Source organism: Lissotriton vulgaris, chromosome 8 (genome assembly GCF_964263255.1).
Source record: "Lissotriton vulgaris chromosome 8, aLisVul1.2, whole genome shotgun sequence".
In the NCBI taxonomy this organism is placed as follows: Eukaryota; Metazoa; Chordata; class Amphibia; order Caudata; family Salamandridae; genus Lissotriton; species Lissotriton vulgaris.
Window position 1 is genome coordinate 328,220,391 of NC_141696.1, and position 26,001 is coordinate 328,246,391.

General features: G+C 43.2%; 1 protein-coding gene across 1 annotated transcript in view; it reads left to right on the forward strand.

The window, feature by feature from the left end:
- C8H3orf52 (chromosome 8 C3orf52 homolog) overlaps positions 1-26,001 on the forward strand; it is a 153,012-nt gene that overhangs the window by 92,999 nt on the left and 34,012 nt on the right. The window contains exon 4 of the mRNA XM_086934084.1: positions 13,759-13,886. Coding sequence (XP_086790210.1) covers positions 13,759-13,886 — 128 coding nt within the window. The remainder of the gene's footprint in view (positions 1-13,758; positions 13,887-26,001) is intronic.

A 26,001-nucleotide genomic window follows, 5' to 3' on the forward strand; every position in this document is an offset into this window, starting at 1 on the left:
CCACACACGCCCACCGTGACGCATGACGGCCGGCGGCCGTCCGAAGCACGCAAGGGGTTAAAGGAAAACAGGATGCTTTACAAAAAAAAATCTAAAGATTTCCTTTCATTTTTTAAGAGCAGGCAGTGGTCTGTGGGACCAATGACTGCTCTTACAAAATGCTTTTATAAACATTCACAAAGGGGAACAGGTCCTTCGGGAACCCCTTCGTATTTGCGAATGGGTTACCACCAACTTGAAGTAGGTGGTAAAATGCGAATGTTTTGCGACTGCATTTCAGTCGCAAAACATTCATACATACCGATGTGACTCGGGATTAGGAAGGGAAGTCCTAAACACTGCCTTTCCTAATACCAACCCTTAATTTGGGTTTGATACATGTGAAAAGCCTTTTCTGTGCAAATGGGTCAATTCTATCTAACTATTTAGAATCTAATAAATTGCTGGACCCCTCAAAAACAGGTTTCAGGGCTACAAATAGCACAGAGGCAACTCTCATGGCTGTCCTAGATAATATAAGATCATTGTTGGACCATGGAAAAGCAGTAGCTCTGATCCTGCTAGACCTGCGGCTGCTTTCGACACGTTCTCCCACCAAATATTACTGGAAAATTTGCACGAAAAAGGGATACATGCAAAAGCCCTTCAATGTCTCAGTTCATTTCTGTGAAACAGAACTCAAACTGTGCAACTAGGTGCCTTCTCATCTACCCCAAAAAACCTCGGCTGCGGCATCTCGCAGGGAGCATCCCTGAGCCCCACTCTATTTAATGCCTATGTATCATCTTTGGCAAAAATTATTACAACATGGGGCTTTGGGATCTGCTCCTATGCCGATGATACGCAACTGACAATAGCCATCGGAAACAGGCGTGATGACACCAGAGCCAACCTCAACAACTGTCTTACTGAAATGGCAACTTGGATGTCAATGCACTGCCTAAAGCTCAACGCCGATAAATCTGAAATCCTGCTTCTCGGCGGAGCCAAACCTTATCTGGGATGCGTCATGGTGGCCCCACTGGCCCCTCTGGGCGTGGCCCCAGCACCAAAGCAGAGTGTAAAAAATGTGGACATCACCATTGATAACACCCTATCAATGCAGGACCACGTGCATATCCTGTGTGGCAGGAGTTTCGCCACACTGAAGCTATTGAAAAGGCTTTTTCCCTGGATTCCAATGGAAAGCAGGAGGATGGTTACACAAGCGATGCTTGTCAGTAGGCTGGACTATGGAAATGCACTCTTTGTGGGCATCCAGATTTCCTTTTCAAACGTCTGCAGGCGATACAGAATGCAGTGGCCAAACTAGTCTGTAACCAGGATAGACACAAGCTCCTGCGATGGAATGCCTGAGGCAACTTCACCGTTTGCCCGTGCTCCAAAGAGCAAGATTTAAACTCTTAGGAAATGCGCATGGGGCACTCCATCGTACTGGCCCTAAGATTCTTCAGAATAGAATCAAATTCTACGTCCCGCCCAGGTGCTTAAGGTCATGCTCCCTAGCGTTAGCGGAGACTAAAAGAATCAATAGGAGCAGGGCAGGTGGACCCTCCTTTTTGCACCTTGCAGCGTTACATTGGAACAAGCTTCTGCTGGAACTACAGCTAACTGGAGACTATATGACATTTAGGAAGAAACTTAAAACCTATCTATTTCTTTAGAACGGCTGACACTGACCTCAACTAGACCAACTCAACTGACCACCCACTACATTAGCGCTGTGATATCCCATTGGGATGAATGTTGCGCTTTATAAATATAAATATACATTTTGCGAATCAGCCCATTGCAACCTCAAAAAGTCTTCATACATGTGGCCGTTAATGTTTTACAACCTTAATTCGATAGCAAAACATTCATACATCCCATTCAGATTCGGTATTTGGAAGGGACTCCTCTTCCAAATACGGAATTGCAAACACAAATTGTGATTTGGTTAATTGTTACTGAATCACAATTTTTGTTTTGTATATTTGTAAAATCATTTTTGCGGTCCTCAGCAGCCCTATCGGCCATTTCTGACTGCAAAAATGCTTTGTACATGTGGCTCAAGTTGTCTACCTGTAAAATGCAAAGTGTCTACTACTGGAAGTCGTGCCAAGCCCCACATATGTTCAAAATCTGGTCACCTATGATCTCTCAACATATTAGGTGGGTCATATACAAACTCATAAGATCAATGAGGAGTCGTTTTAGCACGAAGTAGGCCACTGTTCATGATGTAGGCTACAAGGTACTTATGCTATAACATTGGACTGACATAAAAAAATAAAACATTATTACTATTCTACCATCAATTCCATCTTTCTGGAGCATGCTAGTAAGGTATCGGGTGTCTGTCGATCCGGCATGCTCAGGCTCCACATGTGGTCAAAGGCAGTCGGCATTCCACCTCTTGTCACTAGGAATAACTGATCAACTCATCGGTTGCCTGCTTAATGTATTTTAGGAAGCGAGGCATTAACTGGCTGCAATCTCCTGTCAAACACGTTTCCACCGCCACCTTGCAGGAACAAACATACAATGTCCTTAAAAGAGGTCTAAGTCAAACTGTTCTCAACTGTAACGGTTTGGGGCAAAAGCAAATAATGTGTGGAAAGGACTCCACCGAGGCATTACATAGCCTGCATGTTCTATCAGCATTGACCCCAATTCTTCCATATCAATTCCCGAGGAAGCAAACCCAACCTATATCTCATCGGTGGCCTCTGTTTTGTTGAGTTCCATTGCTTGTGTCAGATAATGTTGTGTGGTGGGCGGACTATAGAGCAATATATCCAGATTGGCATGGGATTTTTTTCGTTTAACTCCTCCAGATCTAGGTGAACAGAAGGTAATTCGGCCTGTTTGTATAACAAACTGAATTTTATTTTACAAAGCAGCTTGGTCACCTAAATTATTCCACAGCTAGTTCTTGCAAGCCCACCTCAACACGAGATTTCAAGGGGGAACAGTCAGTTGTTATGATTAGTTATAGTACGTGTTTTATTGAGTTAGAGGTGGACTTCGTTAGTTGTGTGCAATGTGTCAAAAAAAGAGATTGTACCAGCAGCTGATAGCACATTAGATTAAATTTCAATCGGATCTGAGCTCGGGAAGTGGCAAGCGGCTATTGACATGCATGATGAAAAGTACTGCACTGCAGATCGTTCAGAAAACCAGCAGGCTTGCTTTAAAAGGCTACGATGCTGTCTAGTAACGTGGCAGTGAATTTACATTCTATGACTTTACGTATCCTGGAAAGGTTCTTTAGCAATTGTGCAAATTCTGTACTCAACGATTGCGCAACGTTTTTAGAGCTTGTTTGTGGGTGCTAAACCAGCCTTGGTGCTCAAACTACACTCCCAGATACATATAGGAGGTAACGCTTTCTATTTATATGGAGTCAATGTGCCAGGCTCTCCTTTTCTTCACTAGTCGGCCAAAGGAGATGATCTTGGTTTTGGGAGAAAGTTGCTAATTCTTCTAAGGATGTTATCAGCCTCACTGCTGTCCGGTCTAAGAGTATTATATCATCTGTCGTGACCTGATGGGATGGGCGACCGACAGTAGGACACTAGGACCCTGTGGGTCATGACGAGGTGACCAGGTCACCGGACACCACATCCGGCCAGTGGACAGGAAGAGGACAGATTGACCAGGACGAGCAACAGGACGAACGTACATGTAACCAGCTCATGCAATATCAAATAAAGGAAGCGTACTAGAACCAACCTGTGTCCTGAGTATATTGTGCTGTGTGGCGCCCGGTGCAGAGAACACGACAACTGGCGACGAAGGTCAGAACCGAACTAACGTGGAGAACATCGCGTGTCTGGGCTGGACAGCATCGAAGAATACCAGGTGCCCACCCTGGATGCGCCAGGACGAAGAGTGAAGAAGCGAGGAAGCGACGCGGGTGCTCACCCCGACACACAAGAAAGCGTGTAACAGATCGCGGTAAGAGCGCGACCACTTGCAATTGAGGCGCGAACTCTTTTGAATTGACGCGCGAGATCTCGCGAGAGCTCAGACGTCTCGGCGGCCATCTTTGAACCAGGCGGCCGGACCAATCAAGGCACAGCATCAGCAAGGAGGCCATTTTAGAGTCAGGAAAGGCGAGATTTTTGCTCGAAATCTCGCGAGAGCGACGGCAGCCATTTTGTGTGGGACAACAAAGGAAAAGGCACCAGAAATAACAGGGCGGCCATCACAAGGCCAGGCGAGAAAAAGAAAAGACTAAATTAACAGAAAAAAGAGACATTCAAAAGAGATAAAGAGCAACAAAGAAATAGAAGTAAAGAGAAAGAAAGAGACAGTAAGGAGATAAAAGAGCAACAAAAGTGATAGAAGTAAAGAAGAAGAAAAAGACAAACAAAGAAATACAAACAACAAGAAAAAGAAATATAAAGACCAAACAAAGACACATAAGAGAAAATAAAGACGGTAAAGAGATAGTAGAAGAAATAACAAAAGAGTGCCAAGAAGAGCACAGAAACCACAGAGGAAGAGGTAGAAATAAAGAAATAAATAACTAAATAAAATAAAGAAGAGAAGAAGAAGAAGAGAAAGGAAACAAAAGAAAAGAGCCGACCAAAGAAAGAAGGAAAGAATGGCAGATCCAAAGCCCAGCGCGCAATACAGGAGACCACTACCTTTCAACCTATCGGAGCCACAAACAGGGATAAGGTGGGAGAAATGGATCAGACGGTTTGAAAGATATGTACAAGATACAGATGTAGCAGACGGAAAGAAGCTAGGATTACTGTTGAACTTAGCAGGGGATGACGTGGAATAACTACTGGTGACACTGCCTACCGAGGAAACAAAAACATATGACCAACTAAAGAAATGCCTAACAGCCAAATTCGACCCACAGCGCAACATTGATTTCGAACGATATACGTTTACCATTGCATGTCAACGAGTCAGCGAAACACTAGATGACTTCGCAACAAGGCTGAGAAAGTTGGTAACACATTGTGAATTTGACAAATTCGATAACGAGCAAGCGATCAGACTACGGATCATAGAAGGCTGTCTCGACACCGGATTCAGAGCAAGAATACTAAAGGAACCGACCTCATCGGAGAACATCCTGTCCCTAGCGAGAGCAGAGGCGAGAGCAACGGAACATGCCAAAGAAATGGAAAGAGGGAAGAGCGCTGAAATAGAAAACGCACACTTCACGACAAACAGATATCGCACAGACCGATGGAAGAATGACTGGAGGGAACAAAAAGAAAGGAGACGACCAGAAAGAACATGCTACAAGTGTGGAATGGAATTTCCACACAGAGGTCCATGCCCAGCATTTGGCCAGACGTGTAGAAAGTGTGGTGGAAGAAATCACTACGCCAGCATGTGCCAAGGTGCACAATTCAGAGGAGACGACAAGGGGAGAACGGGAAGACAACAGGAATCGACAACAAGACATGTCAGGTATGTCGACAACGAAAGGAGAAGTTCATCACGAGGGTCAGATGAAGAAGAGGAAGAAGTGAAAGTGGAAAGACTATATCACATGTCGGAGGAGCGCACCGAGCGGAGCGAGGAAGAAGAAGCAGGAGAGACAACACAGCCAGAAGACAGAAGCACCAGAGGAAAGACAGACCAGGCAAAGATAAGAGTAGGAGCGCACGAAACAGACTTTATACTGGACAGTGGTGCAACATGCAATGTCGTGTGTATATCGGAATATGAGAGAATGGAAGTAAAACCGGCACTGCGAGCGTCCCAGACAAAGGTTTTTACCTGGGGGGCAAGGAAACAAATAACTAATTTGGGAAAATTCACAGAAGAACTGAGATACAAGAACACAATAAAGAAGGAGGACATTCATGTTCTACAAGGCAAGGTCCCAGGGCCATGCCTGATGAGCAACAGCACAGCCCAAACGATGGGCCTTATAACAATGACATATAACGACGAGATCAGACAGTCTGAGAGCAAGCAAAGAGAAGACTCAGAGAACAAGGAAAGAGGAAGAGAACAAACGAGAATCATTGAGGAAACAAATACAACAAAAAGCGGTGGTAGAAAGAAAGGAACAAGAAGCAAAACTGAGGGCAGCGAGCAACTGTCAAGACAACGAGAGACCGAAAAAAAGGGAACGGAACGAGGACAACGGAAGGACAGAGACAAGGCTGCAAAGAGAGAGCAACGACAAAGAAAAAGAGCAGCTGGCAAATTGAGAGCAGCTGGAGGACAACGGAAAAGCAGAAACAAAGATGATGGCAGAAAACGACGACCAAAGAAAGAGTGCAAGGGGATCAAGAAACTACGTAGGAAAAAGTAGGAAGCAGAGACTGGGGAGAAGGATAGACGAGACTGACAGAACATCTCTCTCTCTCTCTCTCTCTCTCTCTCTCTCTCTCTCTCTCTCTCTCTCTCTCTCTCTCTATCAGTGTAACTGTGAATGAGGACTGTCAATGGTGGGCAACAGTGATTATGATAAATGTGTCATGAACATTTGTTTGCAACAAGGGGGGAGGTGTCGTGACCTGATGGGATGGGCGACCGACAGTAGGACACTAGGACCCTGTGGGTCATGACGAGGTGACCAGGTCACCGGACACCACATCCGGCCAGGGGACAGGAAAAGGACAGATTGACCAGGACGAGCAACAGGACGGACGTACATGTAACCAGCTCATGCAATATCAAATAAAGGAAGCGTACTAGAACCAACCTGTGTCCTGAGTATATTGTGCTGTGTGGCGCCCGCTGCAGAGAACACGACATCATCCACATATTGTAGGATCTTCAGGGGTCGTCCTGCCAATTTTTAAGAGACAGGGCCTTGTTGACCCAAAGACCCTCTCCATATCAGCCAGATAAATATTAAAAAGCAATGATGCTAATATACACCGCTGTTTCAGGCCCTTGTTCAGAAAAACTTTCTTTGAGGTACCCATTTTGATGTTAGTTTTATCTTAACTCCGGTACTGGCATTCCGTCGGATGATTGCTATTAGCAGGGAATGCAGAATGCTTCCATTTGCTTAATTTAGCCCATACCTCTCCTCTATTGATGTTATTGAATGCTGTGGTGAAATCAGTGAATGCAGCGTGTAGTAACCGGTACTTTTCAGACAAAGTTTCATATACCAAAGTAGCCAGGGCTAGTATGTTGTCTTCAGTACTACACCCTGTCTGAAACTATATTTAAAAATATGGGATCAGTTGTTTATTGGTTGCCAATTGCTCCAGATCTTTTAGCAGCTGCTGACATAGCACTTTCCTTCCACATCAAGGAGGGCAATTAACCAATAATTGTCTGGGGATTTTTGAGAATCTAATTTTATGGATTGGTACTATCAGGGATCCCCTTCAGCTATCTAGGATGGAGTTTGACCGGAAACAATGGTTGTAAAGCAGAGAAAGCATGGAGGCCCATATGGATTGGGATTGCTTAAGAATGGATCTCAGGATCCCATTGTGGCCTTGAGCACCTTCACTTCATATTGATTTAAGAGCACTTTCGACTTCATGGCTAGTCATAAATTGAGCTTCAGCATGCTCTTAGTCTTGATGAAGAGTTGTGTTTACTATGTCGAAGGGAGCAGACTTAATGGTGCTGTTCACGTACAGCTGTCTGAGGTATCACATTGCAGTTGCATGGTCATTGTTCAATGCATAGGTCTGCCGATAATAAGAAAAGGACTGATTGATTAATATCCAGAATCTCCTGAGATCTATATGTTTGACAGTCTCATGAAACTGCATCCAGTATTTTTCCTCTTGTTGTTTTCGGAGTTCCTATAATATTTTCCTATACTGCGCTTGTATTTCTATACTGAGCTTGTATTTTGAATAGCTCCTCTTTTGATGTCACATTATCCGGATGGCGTCTACTTTTTCTTAATAACTCATTAAAATGATTTTAAGATGAATCAGTCTCTGTTCTTCGGGAAGGAGCATGATATTGGCGACTGAACTATGTGGCTTGTGTTTTGCGAAAGACTCTGTGGTAAGCATTCTGACCAGACCTTCCAAGGTGGCCGACACTGATTCATGGGGAGTGCATTGGTATTATCAGGAGAGAAATGTTACTCCTTAACTTGCTTCACCACCTCAGACACACAGTCTGAGCCATCTAAACGCCACTTGATTTTCGCTATGGGCGCAACTTCTGCCTCCAAGCCAATTATTATGGCTAGGGAATCACTCCCAGGTCATGAAAGTTAAGAAAGCATGATCACTCTATACCATGGGAACAATCTTGAAATCCAATTTGCTATGGAAATTGGAGATTGTAAACAATGAATTAAAAAATGAGTGAATCCTTAGCTTTTTAGATTACTTGCAAGAGCTTCACCCTTTTTCCCGTCTTCAGGATGTCTACAGTTTTCTGCTGAAGATTCCAATATTGGTTGTCCATATCATGCCAGTTAGATTAGAGTTGAAGTCCCCCAGCACAGTCCATGTTTCTTGGGGATCTTCTGCCATTAAATCTCTAATTGTGGCCGGAAGGGCTGCTGCAGTCTTTCTTTTCTTTATTTAGTGAGGATTCAGGTAGACATAGTAGATGATTAAAGACTTTACTTTCCTTTTATTGTCTCTGCCGAATTTAGGTTTTAGCAGAAGGATATCCTCTATATCCTTACGGAGGATGTGAGGGTTCACCATAATACTGTTGTATATGTACATTGAGACCCCCGGCCGATGCATGGCCACCATGCGCTCAGGGGACACCAGGCATAAAGAACTCAGAATAGTTAGCTAATGGAATTGAGTTCAGAGCCCAGTTTTCCTGGAAACAAATCAATGACCTAAAGTATCCCCTGCAATTCAGGTATAGTACTCAGACCATTTGCTCCCCTGATGTTCCATGAACGTAAGTAATGTGGGATCTGTTTCTGGCATTTTCAGTGCTAGGAACCATTATTGGAGCACTACAGGAAGCCAAGACCACTGTCCGCCAGCATTATCTTTAATTATATGTCTCATTCTGGTGCCCTCTCCAATTGAGCTGTGATAGTGAGAGACCTGTCCCCGAGAACTATCATATCCGCACCATTGGCGCCACTTATTATTGATGCAGAAACACTGCAGACTAGGTGAGCACAGCGCTCTTCATTTGGAGTCCATTGGGAACGGGAAGATATTTGTTCAAAGATGCCGCGGCAGTTCCTCCTTGGGAGTGGCGGAGCGCTACTCCCCGACACTGGTGGGCAGACAGTGTCAAAAATTCAATGGTAATAAAATAGTTTCACTGGAAATCCTGTGATAAATTCTCCAAGCACGCCCCTCAGTTTCACCTAAGCTCTATCACCCTGTCTTGTGCTGTTATGTAAAAGGGGTAATTCTTTTTAAATGCTCTGGTAAATATTTTGAAACAGCTCTCCTCTCTTGATAAGAAAGAATCACATCATTTGCTGCAAAAGTATATATTGATATTTTTCTTTTACAAGTTTGTATATAAAAATGTCCTACTCTTCTGTTCTCTCTGTTGTCCTTCCCCCTGCAGCATTACTCCTGGCTAAATGTGTTTAGATCTTAAATAGCTCTGACTTTATACAAATAGAGATACCCAAGTCCTCGTTAATTCTCAGAAACGTTATACCTTGGAAAGCCATTAGACTTTGCGCTAAAAAATTAATCACAAAAAAATTATTTAATTTTCTTCCAATAGGAAGGCTAGGCCCTCGCATGCAACCGAGGCATTTCTAGCACGTCCTGTTCATTTCAAACTCGGATAAGAGCCACTAAAAGCAGCTGCCAAACAATTAAAAATACTCCGCAGAGGAAATGCTGCTTATTGCAGATAATGCCACCCCAAACCTATTTTTAAATATTTCCGTATTCCTGAATAAGATGATTTTAGTAAAAAGGACTACAATTTGTAGTATATGAAAGTTGAGTAAGGGGCTTAGCTTCCATTGGTGCACTTGCACCAGTGCCCAGAAGCCTGAGGGGCCCACTGAACACTGATTTTTGCTGTATTTTATAATTGAAATAGTAGCCAAAGGGCTCATTTCCTTCCTTTTACTAGGGTCCATGACACACTGCAGGGCCAGACAGGCTATATCAGGCATTTCCCCCGGGAGGTTGGAAGGGTGGGGCCGATTTTGCAGTGGTGGGGGCCGTTTTTGTTTCTGGATGTCGATTTTGCAGCGTGCTGCTATATTGTCCCCCAGTAACAAAAGCAGCAGCAGGGGGGCTGGTCTGTCAAAATTGCCAGGGCTTCTGTGGGTTTCCAATCCGGCTCTGACTCACTGGCTATGCTCCTGAGTTGAGTCGCTGTTTCTCATATCACTAACCTGACCCCAGACTTTACTATTCATCCTTTGATGTTCAATAGTAGGGGTTGCTTTCACATTAGTAGTTCCCAAATAAGACCCCAGGCACCCTGGCTCCCCTGACTAAGCCCGTTTGAATTGTCCTCACTGGCTTTCTGGTAATTAGGGTTTTGTCTGGTGTATAAACTCAACTAAAATATTTGAGGTTTGAAATACTGCTGGCTGTTGTCCCTCAAAACTATCGGTGAAAATGGAGGGGTGGGGAAGCTGGTGCTCATCCATTGATTTATTAGGGAGAATAGACCCTATGACCAGGACTGTCCTAATTGAGGGTGATAGGCCCAGTTAAGACTAAGGGCCAGATGTAGGTAGGCTTTTACCGGGTGGTAACGGCCGAATTCGGCCGTTACCACCCGGTAAAAGCAATTTGACATGTAGGTCCCTGTAATTTACAGACTCGGTAAATTTACCGATAGGTAAATTTACCGAGTATGTAAAATACCGAGTCGGTAACATTATGGATACCGGTAAATTGGTATGTAGGTGGGACTCTTCTGAGTCCCACAAGCAGTACAAAATCGGTATTTTACCATCAAATAATACTTGATGGTAAAATACCGTTTCAGGTGTGCATGCACATGTGTGCATGCACACCTATGCCATATGACAGGCAGACCTGCCCTTAGGGCAGGTATGCCTGCCACATGGCACCGAGCCTCTTTTGGGGGTGCCAGAGGGTGTCAAAGTGACACCCCCTGCACCCTTGTGGCTATCGGTATTTACCGATGTGGTAAATACCGACCGGTAAATGCCCGTTCATTCCTATGGGCTTCAAAGCCCATAGGAATGCATGGGCATCAACTGGTCGGTATTTACCGCATCGGAAATTACCGACTGTTTCCGATTCGGTAATTGCACATCTGCAATTACCTACATCTCGGTATTTTTATTTTCCGACCTCTGAAATACCGAGTCGGTATGACTCGGTATTTAAGAGGTCGGAAAATAAAAATTACCTACATCTGGCCCTTGATGTCATGTCTTCGGTTGATGGGAACAGATGTGCCTAGTAAAGGTGCCCCCATATGAGAGTTGGTACTAAGTGTACCCACCTTTGTGCATTCCTAGGAGGGGCTGGGAATGTCCGCCAGGCGCCTACAGACCATACACAGAGCTCATAGTATAGAAGAGCAAAACTGTGAGCATAAAATCTGCAGGAGGAGACAATGCCTTTTCAATGTAGCTGACACAGTGAACCACCAAAAAACATAACGCAGCATATGAAACAAAGCACACCTCGGTATATAAATACTCCAAGCAGTAATGAACAGATAATAATAGCTTCCCACTAAGTACTACAGCTATCCTTAAAGGTTTCATTGCACTAGACTTCAACAGACGCCGACTGACTCTTACCCAAAGCAAAAAAATGTTTTAAGATTTTTAGTCAAAAAAACATATTTGGCAGACTTTATTAATATATGGAAATTATTTCTTCAATTGAGCCAGCTATATGGTAATCATTTTCAGATGCTAAGAGTAGAGAGAAGTGACAAAATCAGGGACTTAATCCTGGGGGGTTGCCGGGCACTGAGCATTTGTTTTCATGCACATGCGGTGTGCAAAGTGAATTCCGTTAACATGCTATTTTTCTGGTCTGTTTTATAGAAGTGGTTGTGCAGATGTCTGCAGCCTCTTCTGTAATACCAAAGTGCCCCAGGGGTTTTAAAAAGTGGGTGCACAAGCCTGTTACCACCCCCTCCCAGCACAGTAAATAATTCTGCTCCTGGTGTTTTCACTCACTTTGTCCTTCCAGCATCGGATGCACCAAGTACCCACTCCCTCTGGTGGTTCTTGTACCCTTGTTGCATCCAGATCACTCCAACTTGTCAGTGTGTGACAGCCGGGCTGTTTGCAGTGCAAGACATAGTAGTTGGTTGTGTTGCCGGTGCTGGGTTAGGTGCTGCAAGCAGTGGGGCTTAAGGTTTGGACCCAAGCCTGGAAACGGCCCTGGAGGACTTTTCCACAAACACAAAGGCACACCATGCTACACTGGAATACAACTCCTTTCAAGGGCTGCTTGTGTACTTGCTAAAGTGGTTGGCGCAATAATAAGATATAGGGGCATATTTACAAGAAAATCACACATTGGGGTGCTGCAAGCCATCTTGCTGTGCTGAGCGGTGTCATTAGGAAAGTGCAGGGATGCGTTGTATTTACAACAGTATGATGCATTCCTATGCCTTTCTCTGTGCTGGTCCCGGAGAAGGGAGATATGAAAGCAAATAATAAATATAGACTCAATCGTTGCTATATTAAGTGGACATGTCCAGCCAGACAGACGTGTGATATTTGCTTGTTAGGCAATGAAAATAACAGCAGCAAACAGTACATAAAGTGGGGCACAAGCCTGTGCACTACTTAACCAATAGAGCATACAACAGGGGGGAAAAACAACAGGGGGCTCAGGCAAAGCTTTTTAGTTTGTTACACATAGGGAATAAACAATGTCATAAGAATAAATCGCAAAGTACACCTTTACAGCTTAGTGAACAAAAGTTTTTTGGTGTATAAGGTGTTTAACAGTGTCGACGGCGTTTCGATCCAGCGAAAGAGTAAGCGGATCATCTTCAGGACATTGAATTCATGCCTGTTTAATTAGAGCCTCATACGCCTTTAGAGCTTTACACTATTCTGAACCAGACTACTTAAATCATTAGTTTTGCTGGTACATCCCACAAAGAAACTTCACTCGGCCAAAGCCAATCAGGTGGAGGTACAGAGATTCAGGCTATCTAGTTGGGGGGGTACCAATTTCGTTGCCCCCGTGTCTAAACTGTGGAATACCCTACTCACCCACTTGAAAAACCTTTCTAAACTGTATCCATTTAGGAAGGCCCTTAAGGTCTGGATTTTCCCCCTGTAGTCACTGTCTATAATGACCTCAGGCATTTGCTGTTTTCCTCTTCATTTTATCATCTTTTCAGGTTGTGGTGCCTAGACGCCTTCGGGCATTAGTCCACGCGTTATAAATATAAAATCAAATCAATGCCCGGCACTGTCACCTACATTAACACTAGTCGACCCTTGGCGAAAGTCCTGTGCATGAAACCCTCAAATTAAATGATGGCAATTATCATATGATAGTGCCCACACCCCTCATCCCTCCGTGAATAATAGTAGTGTCTAACTGGCAGTCAATGTCAGCTTGCTTACAGGGGCTAAATCAATGTGCTAGCTAGCAAAGCGACAACTCACTTCTAGTAACATGCACATGCGCCAACTCGTCATGTGAAAGATGCTCATAAGCAAGCTGCTAATGGACATGTCACCTTCTTATGTTGCAGGCTGATCATGCAATTTTGCACAGATAAATGAACGTGTTTCACCCATTCTACTTTTTGCACATGAAATCAGGTTCCAAGCCTCTTTGTGAATCAGTCGCATCGTGTTTATCTTGTGCACACACATCTCACTGAAGCCCGGTGAAACATACTGTCCACTATAATTACAAATGTCTTCTTTAATTGCAGCAATTTATTCAGACGACGATGGGTATGAATCATTAATAAATGGAAGCTCACAGTATTATACTGGGACACTCAAAATCAGTGATCAGTGCACCAACGCAGAAGCGCTCTCCGAACAGCTTACGGAAAGGGTAAGTCTTCATATGGTTACATTTTACTCCTTTCTACTAACGATGTAAAACATGTAAAACACAAGCATTCCAAGTTACAGAATGTAGCGTGCACGCCAACAAAACAGCTAATAATTGGCAGGTGGAATTCATGTTTTTTTCGCCCTTGGCATTATGGGCATTTTTTTTTATTTTATTTTTTTTTATTTATTTATTTATTTATTTATTTTTTTTTGTCCTCATCTGCCTTCCCCTCTGACGGAAGATACCAACCACCTTGCACGGCCTTACTGGCGTGATATGTGTTAGTGGCGGGAGATATGTGTCGAGAAAGAAAAAGCCAGTTAGGGGAGCATTCTTTTGACTCCATCTAGGTATGTTTCAACCTGCCGGACCTTGTTCGAAACTGTCCTAGCCCTTGGTCCAAAAGAGTAAAGATGGCATAATCATCGGACCCGGGAGAAAAAAAAAAAAAAAAAAAAAAAAAAAAACCCGGATCATCTCCAGTTGGTCAGGAGATCCCAAAATGCTAGCTTTCTCTTATTTACAGATCTCATTAGGTCTCTTTTGGATATCTCATATAATGAAGTAAGCCATGAACAGTGTAGAGGAGGTGTCTTCTCTACCCATTGGATGCAAATCTGTCTTCTCGCCATCAAAATTGCATAGAAAAGAAATGATTTTTCCTTGCCTGTGATATTGTCTTCTGTTCCAAAGATGACAAGTGGGAGAGTTATTGACAAGGAAGTGTTTAGTATGGAATTTAAAGTGTTTTTCACGTCTTCCCAGAATTTGGTTATATTAGGGCATTCTAGAAACATATGTATGTCACATGCGTCTGCTAAGTTGCATTTATTACATTTTTTGTCTGTTTGATATTTAGACAATTTCCGCGGTGTTAAATATGCCCTATGTACAGAGAAAATGTGATTTCGTACAAGCCAAGAGGGCTTTACGATGCTGCGTAAAATCTCAAAAGAGTTTATCCACCTCTCCTCGCATGGAATCCCAATTTCGGTCCCCCATAACTCATCCGGGAGTTTAAACTCCCCTTCGCTTTCTTCCAACAGAAGCCAGTACCATCTAGCTACTTCTTTTCCTCCAGTTGGACGTTCTACTAATTGTTGTTCCATTTCACTTATTTTTCCAATGTTACTGTCTTTACAGATTTCAGATCTTGCCCAACTATCCATTTGAATATATTTGAATCTAGAAAGCCCTGGGCCAACTTGCTCATATAACTCATCCCAAGTTATAAGTTTTTTATCTTTAAATAGGTGGCCCCATTTACAGATGCCTGCTTGTTCAATTACATTGGACAAGTTATCTTTCAAGCATAGTGGTAACCCGGGAGAGTCCCAAATTGGTGCGTAGTTTGAATAGTAAGATAGTCTCAGTTTTTTCCTGATGTTAAACCAATTTTTGGCCCATGAATGTAGTGTTTTCAGTTTTATATTTTTGAAGAATGTTTGACTACCAAATTTAAACATAAAGCCATCTGCTGCAAGATTTGTCTCCTTTAGCATGGCTCCATACATGGATGTACTAGGTAGATTAGATGGCATTTTAAGAAGCATTCTAGAATAGGACATCTGAAAGGCCCATGAATAGAACATTAGGTCCGGTAGTGCAAGGCCCCCTTTTTCTCTTCTTCTTCTGAGCTTCTTCCATGATATTCTTGTAGTCTTGTAGTTCCATATAAATGAGTTGATTTCTCTTTGACATTTTTCCAACATGTTGGTGTTCATAGTTATTGGGATAGTGTTAAAAATAAAGGTGAATTTTGGGAGAATACACATTTTGACTAAGTTAACCCTTCCTGTTATAGAGAGAGGCAGGTGTGTCCAAGATTTCATAAGTCTTTTGCTTTCACTGTGTATTCTTTCCAAATTAGTTTGAGCAAGGGTGCCGACATCTTGAGTTATTTTGATTCCCAAATATCGCATTGAGGATGAGATATTAATCCCGAGATCTAAATTGGGTAGGTTCCATGCCATGATTTCACTTTTGCTCGAATTTATGTCGTACCCTGAGACTTGGCCAAATTCTACAGCACGTTGTATAACCACTGGGTATGCCTTGACTGGATCAGCTGTAAACACTAGTATGTCGTCTGCATACAATGCTACCCGTCTTTCCCAGTCTCCGAAACAGAAGGGTGAAATGTCCACCTCTTCCCTTAACACCTGGGCAAAAGGCTCGATGTATAAGTCGAATAGGAGAGGGGAAAGCGGGCAGCCCTGCCTTGTACCTCTTGTAATATTAAATGCTTCAGTCAGGGACCCATTAACCAGCAACCTAGCTGACGGAGAGTTATATAGCTGTTTAATCATTCTGCAGAACACTTCGCCACAGTTAAATTTTTTTAGGACATCATTTAGATAGAGCCAGTTAACTCTGTCAAACGCCTTAGTTGCGTCTAGAGTCAGGGTAGCCAGAGGGAGAGAAAAAGCGGTGGCAATATCTATAGCCCCTATTAGCTCACGGGTTAGCTCAGCTAATTGTCGCCCCTTAATAAATCCTTTCTGATCTTGATGGATTACAGTACCAATAACGCTAGCCAGTCTTGTGGCGATTATAGTTGTAAAAATTTTATAGTCATTGTTAAGTAACGATATTGGTCTGTATGACCCACACTCTAATGGGGATTTCCCTGGTTTGGGAATGAGAACAATTGTGGCTTCGCCCCAAGATTTAGGCATAGGCTGTTCTTCCAATAGAATGCCATTAAAGAGTTCAATTAATATTGGTATAATGGCGTTCTCAAGTGTTTTGTAGATCTCTCCCGGCAACCCATCCGGGCCTGCCGCTTTGCCTTTCTTGATTTGACTGATAGCTTTTTTCACCTCCTCTTGTGTGATGACTGATTCTAGTGATTTGCTCTGGGTCGTCGAGAAATTTGGTAATGTAATGGCTTCCAACCAACTATCTCTTGCGTTTGAATCATTGGGGAGATCCTCTTTGTAGATGAGCTGAAAAAATTCAAGAAATGCTCTTTCTATCTCAGGACTGGTAGTTCTTGTCTCAGACTCACCTTCTATCTTAATTTCCCTGATGTAGTTTAGGGCTTTATCAGATTTGATTTTCCAAGCCAGAATTTTTCCAGCACTTTCTCCAAACTCAAATTGGGAAGATTTACTCGCTTCCCACCTTCTATTTATTCTCTCCTGCAGTATTTGTTCTAATTCTGCTTTCAACTCAGCCATTTGTTCTTGTTCTTCAGCTGTACTTGAGGGTGAGGATGTTTTTGACTCTAAGGTTTTCATGCCTTTTTCTATTCTATTTATCTTGTCAAAGTATAGCTTTCGTCTATATGAAGCTCTGTTAGTTATTTGTCCTCTCAGAAACGTTTTGAATGTCTCCCAGATGATTGTTGGGGTGGCTGAGTTTCTATTTAAGTCGAAGAAGGTTATAGACTCCTTAATTAGGAAGTTGATTTCCTCTTCTTCAAGTAGGAGTGTCCTGTCAAAGGACCATGAAGGGTGTTTGATGGAGGTTTCAGCCTTAAGAGTAAACTCTAATGCCGAATGATCTGACAGATGAGATGGAAGGTATTCTATTGATTCTAGAGTATCTTTTAGACAGTAACTAAAAAAGGCATAGTCTATTCTAGATTTGTGTTTAAACCTGCTGTTCTTATAGGACACCCCAATCTTCTTACCCGCTTTTTCTCTCCAAAGATCAGCCAGACCCATGTGTGCCATAATTGCTTTTAATGTTTCCCTAGATTTGATCGAACCAATATTTTTCGATCTTATTGATTTATCTAGTTTGGGATCGAGCACAATATTAAAATCACCCATCCAGATTATTGGGTCTTGCACTGTTAGTAATTGAATCCTTATTGCATCTAGATGTGATGGGTCGTCCGAGTTTGGACCATAATATCCCACCAAAACTCTAGTATGACCATCAAGCGAAACTCTTATCATTAGCCATCTCCCTGTTTGATCTTCCTTGCTCTCTAATATTTCTGCCTTTGCAGATTTTTTAAAGATAAACACTACCCCTCTTACGTTGGCATTATGGTTTGTGGAGCAAAATTTATCGATCCATCTATGTTTTTTTAATATAATATTTGCTTCTGTTTTGAGAAGGTGTGTTTCCTGCAACACTATGACCTGCGCCGGTAAGTCTCTCAGATATTGTAGTATTCGCTCTCGTCTACCTCTCACGCGCAGGCCATTTACATTCCAGGACAAGAATTTAGTGCATGTCATAGTTTGCATCTTCTCCTGACACCCTTCGTTTTTTTTGTATTATATAGAATTTCCTTAGACCTAGCATGAAAATAGCCTGTTTTAGTAAAAGTCGTAATATTGAATATTTAAGCGAACAGTTGAGGAGCACAAATGAGGATTTTTTTTCCCTTCTACCACCCCCCCACCCTCCCCTTGCCCCGGGAAACCCCCCCATACTTACTCTGGCTTGGTCTTTAGCCAGATTAACGCCCATCTGCAGCCCATCCATGGACTACTACTGCTACCTATTATTACAGGAGTATGTTAGTCTGTGAGCAAGTAGGGATAAAAAAAAGAGCTCCAAAAAAAAAAAAATACAAAAATACAAAAAAATATAAAAATTCCTCTTCCTTTTTTTTTCTTCTCCTCTCTCCTCTCTCTCTCTCTCTTCCCTCCCTTCCTTCCCTTCCACTATGTCATTAAAGTAATCGTAAGCGTGAATCAAGTGGGAGTTTTAAGTGCTGTTTGCATACATATATACATATACACGTGTATACGTGCACACCTATATAAACGCACATACACAAATATATCTAATTATTCATTCATTCCTACCTTCCCCTATGCATATTTTCCGGTGATTATATATATACATTTATTGTGGGTATTTTATATATATATATATATTTTTTTTTTTCTTGTTTTCCCTCTTTTATTCCCCTTTCCTCACTTTTCCCTTTCCTTCCCCTACTTCCCCCTTCTTCCCATTTTTTTTTTTCTTTTTTTTTTCCTCGTTTTCCCTGCTTTTTTTTCCTCTTTCTCTTTATTATTTATTTTTTTTTTTCTTTCCTTTTTTCCCCTCTTCCCCTTCTTTTTCCTTCATTACTTTCCCCCTTTTTTTTTTTTTTTTTTTTTTTCCCCAACCCCTTTTTTTTTTTTAATTTACCGTCTCCCTATTTGAAAGTTCCTTTTCCTTTTTTCTTTATCTGTGTATAGACCGCTTTCTAAGCCTTATGAGAATGGGTCTGGTCGTGGGCTTGGGCTTGGGCATGATCTCGGATGGATTCTAGCAGCTCATCTGCGTCTTGAGTAGTGCGAACGTTATGCATTTTGTTATTATACATGATGCACAAAAATGCAGGAAATCTCATCTGCACCGTAGCCCCGTAGGATCTAAATTTATCCATGCGCTGCCCCAATTCCCACTGTCTGTCGAGTGTAGTTTTTGAAAGATCAGAGCGAATTTCAAAGGAAAAATCCGGGCCTTTTATTGTACCGGCTTTCAAAGCTAGGTTTAGTATTTTCTCTTTAAGAGTGTACGTCTGGAAATTAATTAAGACTTTCCTAGGTTTGGTCCTCGCCGGATTCAAACGAAAAGGATCTCTATGTATCCGTTGGATGTCTTTGCCAAGTTCTTCTTCCGTTTCCTCCAAGTTAAGTGCCTCTTTTATTAGTTTTATTATGTATCCCTTGAGATCTCCACTTTCCTTCCCTTCCGGGATCTTCAAAAGTCGGATATTGTTGCGTCTTGAAAAGTTTTCCAACACTTCTATTCGCTCTTTCATGCTCTCTCCCTCTTTTTGAAGATTGTATATTTTTGACCTTGCACATTCAAGATTGTTTGTTAGTAGACCCACAGAGCTTTCTAGAGTCTCCGTCCTCTCATAAAGGCCATCCACCTTATGACCTAACTCCTCACAGGTTGCTCTTATTTCATTTTGATTAATCTTGGAGACTACAAATTCCTGTTTAATCTCTTCTCTCATTTTCGCAATGGAGGAGACTATACCCTCTAGCGATTTAGCGAGGTTCAGAACTATGTTTTGTTCAGCTTCACTACCAACTAATACATCCAGGGACACCCCCTCTTTTGCTATTATGCTATGAGCTTCCTTCTCTGTAGGTAATTTTAGAACCAAAGGTGTGGGTGTAATAGCCGATGCTTCGGCCCCTCGCCCCTCATCTTGTTGGGCCACAGTTAAACTTCCGGTTAATAGTGAGTCGGGGTTGCTCTGCATTTGCTTGCTGTTTTCTAGTGCTGCTGCTGCCATATCTTGGGTGATCTGCAGAACTTGGGGTAGGACTCTAAAATATGAGCGTAGTGAAGGTGTAATATCCCCTGGGGCTTTGGAGCTTTTATTCTTGAGTTTATTCTTAATTCTTTGTTGTTTTTTGCTGTCTAGGACTGTTTCAGATTTTTTTTTTAAGTCCTGTGCTTTCTTGTGAACCTCCCCCCAAGTGCACTCTGGGCCCTGTAGTTCTTTTTCTGAAGTTTTAGCCTTACTCCTTGTTACTCTCCCTTGAGATTCCTTAGTCTGATCCTCACTACAGCCTCCTATGCGTTCGCTACTTATGGTCCCCCTTACATTAGTTAACCCCACCTTACTTGGGCAAGTGTTGGTTTTAGTTTGATCCTCCAGTTCGGCCGGTTTTCTTTGCACTTCTGCTGTTTTCCTGTTTTTTCCAGCTATCTCAGCCTCTGCTGCAACTCTGCTGCAACTGTGGTGCCTTTCCTTGCTCCCATGATCATTCTCTGCCACTGTGTGGAATCTCCGTGCAGCAGCCACCCGGCTGCGCCTTATCTCCGCTGCCGCCCGCCACCAACACAGTCGAGGAGCAGAGACCGGCAGAGATAACACTGCCGGTGGGCACATCCACAAATCCAAAGCACGCCGGCTGACACTGCAACCGAGAGTCTGCAGTGAAAGTTGCAACCCGGGTCCCACCTCCCTCCTCTCAGCTCTCAGGAACTGCCAAAGAAACACCGGTCCTCTCCACGCTTCACTCTTGAGCCTGTGCTTGGAAGAGAGAAGAGAGAAAACGCCGTCACAAAATCTCTGCGTGTAATTTTTAAACGGGTCCGATTTTCCTCCCGCTTTCTCTCATTACTGCATCCTGGTGTTAGTGCCGTGGAGTAAGAACAGAATCTCCGGTCAGGTGTAATCTTTAAACGGGTCCGATTTTTCCTCCCGCTTTACTGCTTCACTATTAAGCCTGTGCTTGAAGAGAGAAAACGCTGTAGAGTAAGCACAAAAAAACGCCGTCACAAAGTTTCTGCGTGTGATTTCAAACGGGTCCGATTTTCCTCCTGCTTTCTCTCATTACTGCATCCTTGGATCTGCTGCTCCCCTGGGCGTGCGCGCCGCTCTAGCCTGCGGCCGCCATGTTTCCCCCATTATGGGCATTTTTTGGTCATCATTGTAAAATACATTTTCATGCATTTCTTGAAACGTACGCCACCTTATATGCAGCTCTTCAGATGACTGTACCATAAGGCAAAGCTGGTCTGGAAACAGTTCAGTTTTATGCAGAATGCCTGACTACCTCTGCATAATAACCGAATCCCTGTGAGCGATCTGTTCTCCCGGTGGCCAAACATGTACCAATATGAAGCATAAAAATAAAGTAAGTGTGTGTGTTTGTGTGTGTGAGAGAGAGAGTATAGACAGGCAAGAAGAAATAAATAAATAAATAAATATGTCACTTTATAACACTTTTCCCCACATATTTCAAAATAAAAACACTGTCAGAGTCACATTTGTTTTCAGGCATCCACTCAAATGAAACATACCACCTGATTGGGGAGGTTCATAGTTCAGTAAGAAATGCTGCTCAGGGTGCAGGCCGATAGTGAAAATACCAAAAACCGAAATACCTGCTGCTACCTGCTCTATAAGGGTTATGTGGTCAGCAGTCATTCAGGTGCCAAGTGTTTTTGGCTGCAGCATCGTTTTTACTGTCCATTCTTTTCACAAATATTTCATCCTGATAATATGTTCTGCTAAGGGTCATTTGTCCAGGTGCTGAATGCTGCTGCCAGTGGGACGAAATGATATGCTCCGATAGTTATTACTATTGGCAGTATTACTAGTAGTGCTAATGCCATACCCCCAATAGCACACACAGTTACCATACCATCATAAATTCACTGACTTTGCTTTTTTACTGGAAGCATCAGTAGCATTGACCACTTTCTTGTCAGTCAAAGAGCTTATAGAGCTTGCATTTGTTATTACAAGCATTTCTAAACATTTTGCCATATCTTCATGTTTGGTGGTGACAGTCCATGAAATTTTCTTTTTAGAGAGAAAGTTAGAGTTTCTGTCCAAGAAGGATGCTGGTTAGAACTAAACAGAGGGGCTTATTTATCATTGAGTTGCATCACCCTTGCGCCATGCAAGGCGGCTCAACGGCGATGTAACAACTAAGTCACGCAAGGCCACCATGCATTGCTCTGAGTGACTTGGTAAAACTAGAGTAATGCAGCTCAAATCGCTGTGTTGCGTTCCTCTGCCCCCGGGAGGCATTCCATGGGTAAAGTGTGGGTGTTCACACGCATCCACCCATTGATTTTGTCGCATTCCCAGATTTACCATTACTGATAGAACTGCGACTGCGTCAAAATGCTGTCTCTTGTCTCTTTCTACGTGTACTGCGTTCTGCAACACACACAGAAAGAGGAAAATTCCGCAGAGGATTGTTCTTGTGCAGAAAGGGACAACAATCCTGCTTACAACGCAGGTACCCTTGCACCGTGATGCAAGGGAGCCCGTGTTAGCACTTGGTGGAACATTGGACACCAGCGAAAGGAAAGGACATGAATGCGCCATGTAATTTCAAATACAGGGCATACCTGCACTTTCCCTTTCAAGCAGCGTGGTGGCTTGCTGCATTGCGTGAATTCTTGAAAAATCTGCCCCGGAGTATCTAGAATGTGTGGAATGTGCAGAAACACGCTGGAGGAAAAAGAATCTTGTGTAGGACTTCAGATCTCCATTTATTAGACGTTTGTCTGTTGTGTTAAAGACAGGGGTTGTGCAAAAGACAGTGCTTCTCTGTGTACTTGTTGATTGGAAATAGTAGCTTTATCAATAGAAAGATTACACAAATAAATTGTTTGGAATTTGGCTGCTTTGTAAAATCAAGACCTCCTGGCAGATTCAGAAAAAAACTAACAGGCGGAGTAGCAGCATTCCTGAAAACAATACTGAAAATAAGAGCCAAGAAATACAGACTTCCTTAAAGGAACATGAAAGAAGCTAGCGTTGAGAGTCTGGAAAAAACAGATCAGGAGTCTGAGGGAGTTGCTGCATGGCCTACCCATATAACATGGGCCATCATGACAAGATTATCACAGTCACCACCAGTGGTACTAACAGTGTTGTAAAATCACACTGCCTGCACAATAGAAGGTAAAGACTCCCAATGGTGATAGGTAAATTGGACAAGGAATTATAAATAAGAACAGCAAGTGGTGGTGGTACAAGACGCATGTGCGGCTACATCGTACTCAGAGATCTAATCATTTGATTCCATTTTTTACACAGCCTTGCATTCGATTTACATGTGTTAATACACAAATGCATTGCTGTATAATTTTAGGCAAAGGACTATGTGGCCGAATGCAGAAATAAAAAACATAAGCAAATATTGTAGGAAGCTGGCTCTGTATATACTATATCAAAGTAAGGTGTAGTGTCCACAGAGTCCAGTGGATCCCCAGAGGCTCACAGAGGCTAAAGTAGATAATACTAGTGCTTTTTTTTCTAGTAGTGTGGGTGAACAGTTAGGCTTATCAGAGGGCTGTGCTAAGCATTTGTTGTACACACTCAGGCAAGAAATGATTACACAGACTCAATGACTAAATCTGAGAGCAATGGGATATAACAATATCACATTGTTACTTTTATTACTACAACCAAAGAAACTTAGTTGCAGGTAAGTACAGTTTTCAAACTGGCAATACTTTTCAATAAAGCAAATGAATATTTAGTGCAAGACTTCAGTTCAGCAAGATAGATGCAGTTTTTAGAAATAGCAATACTTTGCAGATCAATAGAAATATACTTAGTGCAATATTTCAAATGATCATTGTTATCCTTTAAGAGGAAAACAAGAATGTAATTTCACAGGGAAGTACTTTACTCACAAACCCAGTCTTCCGAGTTTTAGGTCAAATCAGGGCAAGGTTCAAGTGAGCATCACGACTGCATCCCCAGAGGAACTGGGACAGCCGGGTGCAGAGGTCAAATTCGGAGTCGAGCGCCCAATATTCACCAAAGGAGAAAGGGCAGGTAAGTTTGGAAGTTGAGGGTCACCTGGGCACCATTGGTTGGGCGCCCTAAGGCCTTGGAGCTGTGGGTGCAGGGGTCTCCTTGGATGTCGGAAAAGTGTTACCGGAGCCAGTCGCGGTTAGGGGGTCCTTTGTGTTCAGGCTGCAGGTGTTGTCGTGAAGTCCAGGCAGGGTCAGCCCACTGTGGACTCAGGCTCTGGATCACTGGGGAACCTTGCTGGGACCAGTGGGCCACTTGGAATCGGACCGGAGGTGTCTGGTGCAGTGGTGGATCCGTAAGCGGGGTTTAGCATTTCCGCAGGTCACCAAGACCATTCTTGGAGTTTCTTAGTGAACAATGCCACTGTTTTCTGGAGTTCTGGTCTTTGTTGAAGACAGATGTGCTTCCAAAGGTTTGTGGAGGCTGCAGGGCTGCAGGACGAGTCATCGAATTGCGCAGGATCTTCGAGGGCTGCAGACAGGCAGGTAGGACTGGGGTCAAGTCAGTGGGTGTCCCTAGTCTTTCTCTGCTGCATGGCTCTTCTTTGTTCTCTTCCTTCCTCGACCATCAGGAAGTAATGAGTATGTTTCAGGGATGCCCCTAAAAACTCAATTTAAGGGAGTTACAGAAATTGGAAGGTAGTAGCCAATTGGCTACTTACCTTTAGGGTGACTACATACAAAGGTATGTCTACTCCCTTTGGGCAGGGGCCATACTCCTAATCCTAGTGGCAAAAATCCTCCAAAACAATATGGAGGATTCTCAAAGGAGGAGGTCACTTCAGCTCAGGACACCTTAGGGGTGGTCCTGGCTGATAGGAGCTATACCTATCCCACTTACTAATTTTCTCACCGACCTTGCCCCCAAAAGTTGGGGCTTGGTCAGGGGGTCAAGCATCTCCACTAGCTTGGGAGGCCCTGGTTAGCATAACAAAGGACAGGAAGGCTTTGAGGCTCACCGTCTTGCTGTTCCTGCTTGGGGGGTAGATGTGAAGAACCTCCACCTAAAGTAGGGTTTTTTCTGACCCACAAGAGCAAAAGGTTCCCACCTCAGGGGGTCAGGGACATCTCTAGAGGTGGCAGGCTGGTGTAGACCAGGCAGGCACCCTCTAGTGACTGGGTAGGTTTTCAGGGGACACCTCTGAGGTGCCCCCTAAAAAAGGGCCCATTCAAAATAATATACCCCATATCCACGGATTAATGTATGCATTAGCTCATAGAATTGACCCTCTCTAGCCTCCAAGATAGGTGCATGTATATCTTTTTCACATCTATAAGTGAAACTCCCCAAATGTAATGGCTCATTAGCTGCAAAATGCGGCACAATTTAAATGTTTGGTGTAAGATAAGAAATAGCACACATGCTTTAGTGCCACAAATAAAATACATACCACCAAGTGACTGTGTTTCCAATGTAAATGTAAATGTTAATTTAAATGTAATTTATATAGCGCGTTATCACCAACGGTCTCTAAGCGCTTGCTTTGGGAACCAGTCCTGGTTTTTCCCTGTGAGATAACCCGTACTGGGCACCCTTAAGGTGAAAGCCAGGCATCCCGCAATCCCGCAGCGGGGGGCCATAGTGGAGATTAAGCAAGCTATTGCCCGGAGTTGCAGAGTTTGAACCCGTGATTCGAGTAGGCCCCGAAGCATAAATTATCGAGTCCGTGGACATTTTTGGGCTCAAGACCCGGCCGCGTCGGGAATTGAACCCTGGTCCCGGGTCTGACCTCTGCTTCATGGTCTGCCTCCTCTAACCATTGAGCCACACTTCTTCAATGTGTCACAGTTGCTGAGAGGAAGGCCTATCCCTTCAGGAAAAGTGTTTCAAAATTGATCACACCATTTGTAATTAATCCATGCAGAACATATAAGCTTAACATTTGCCTACGGTGCCATGTAT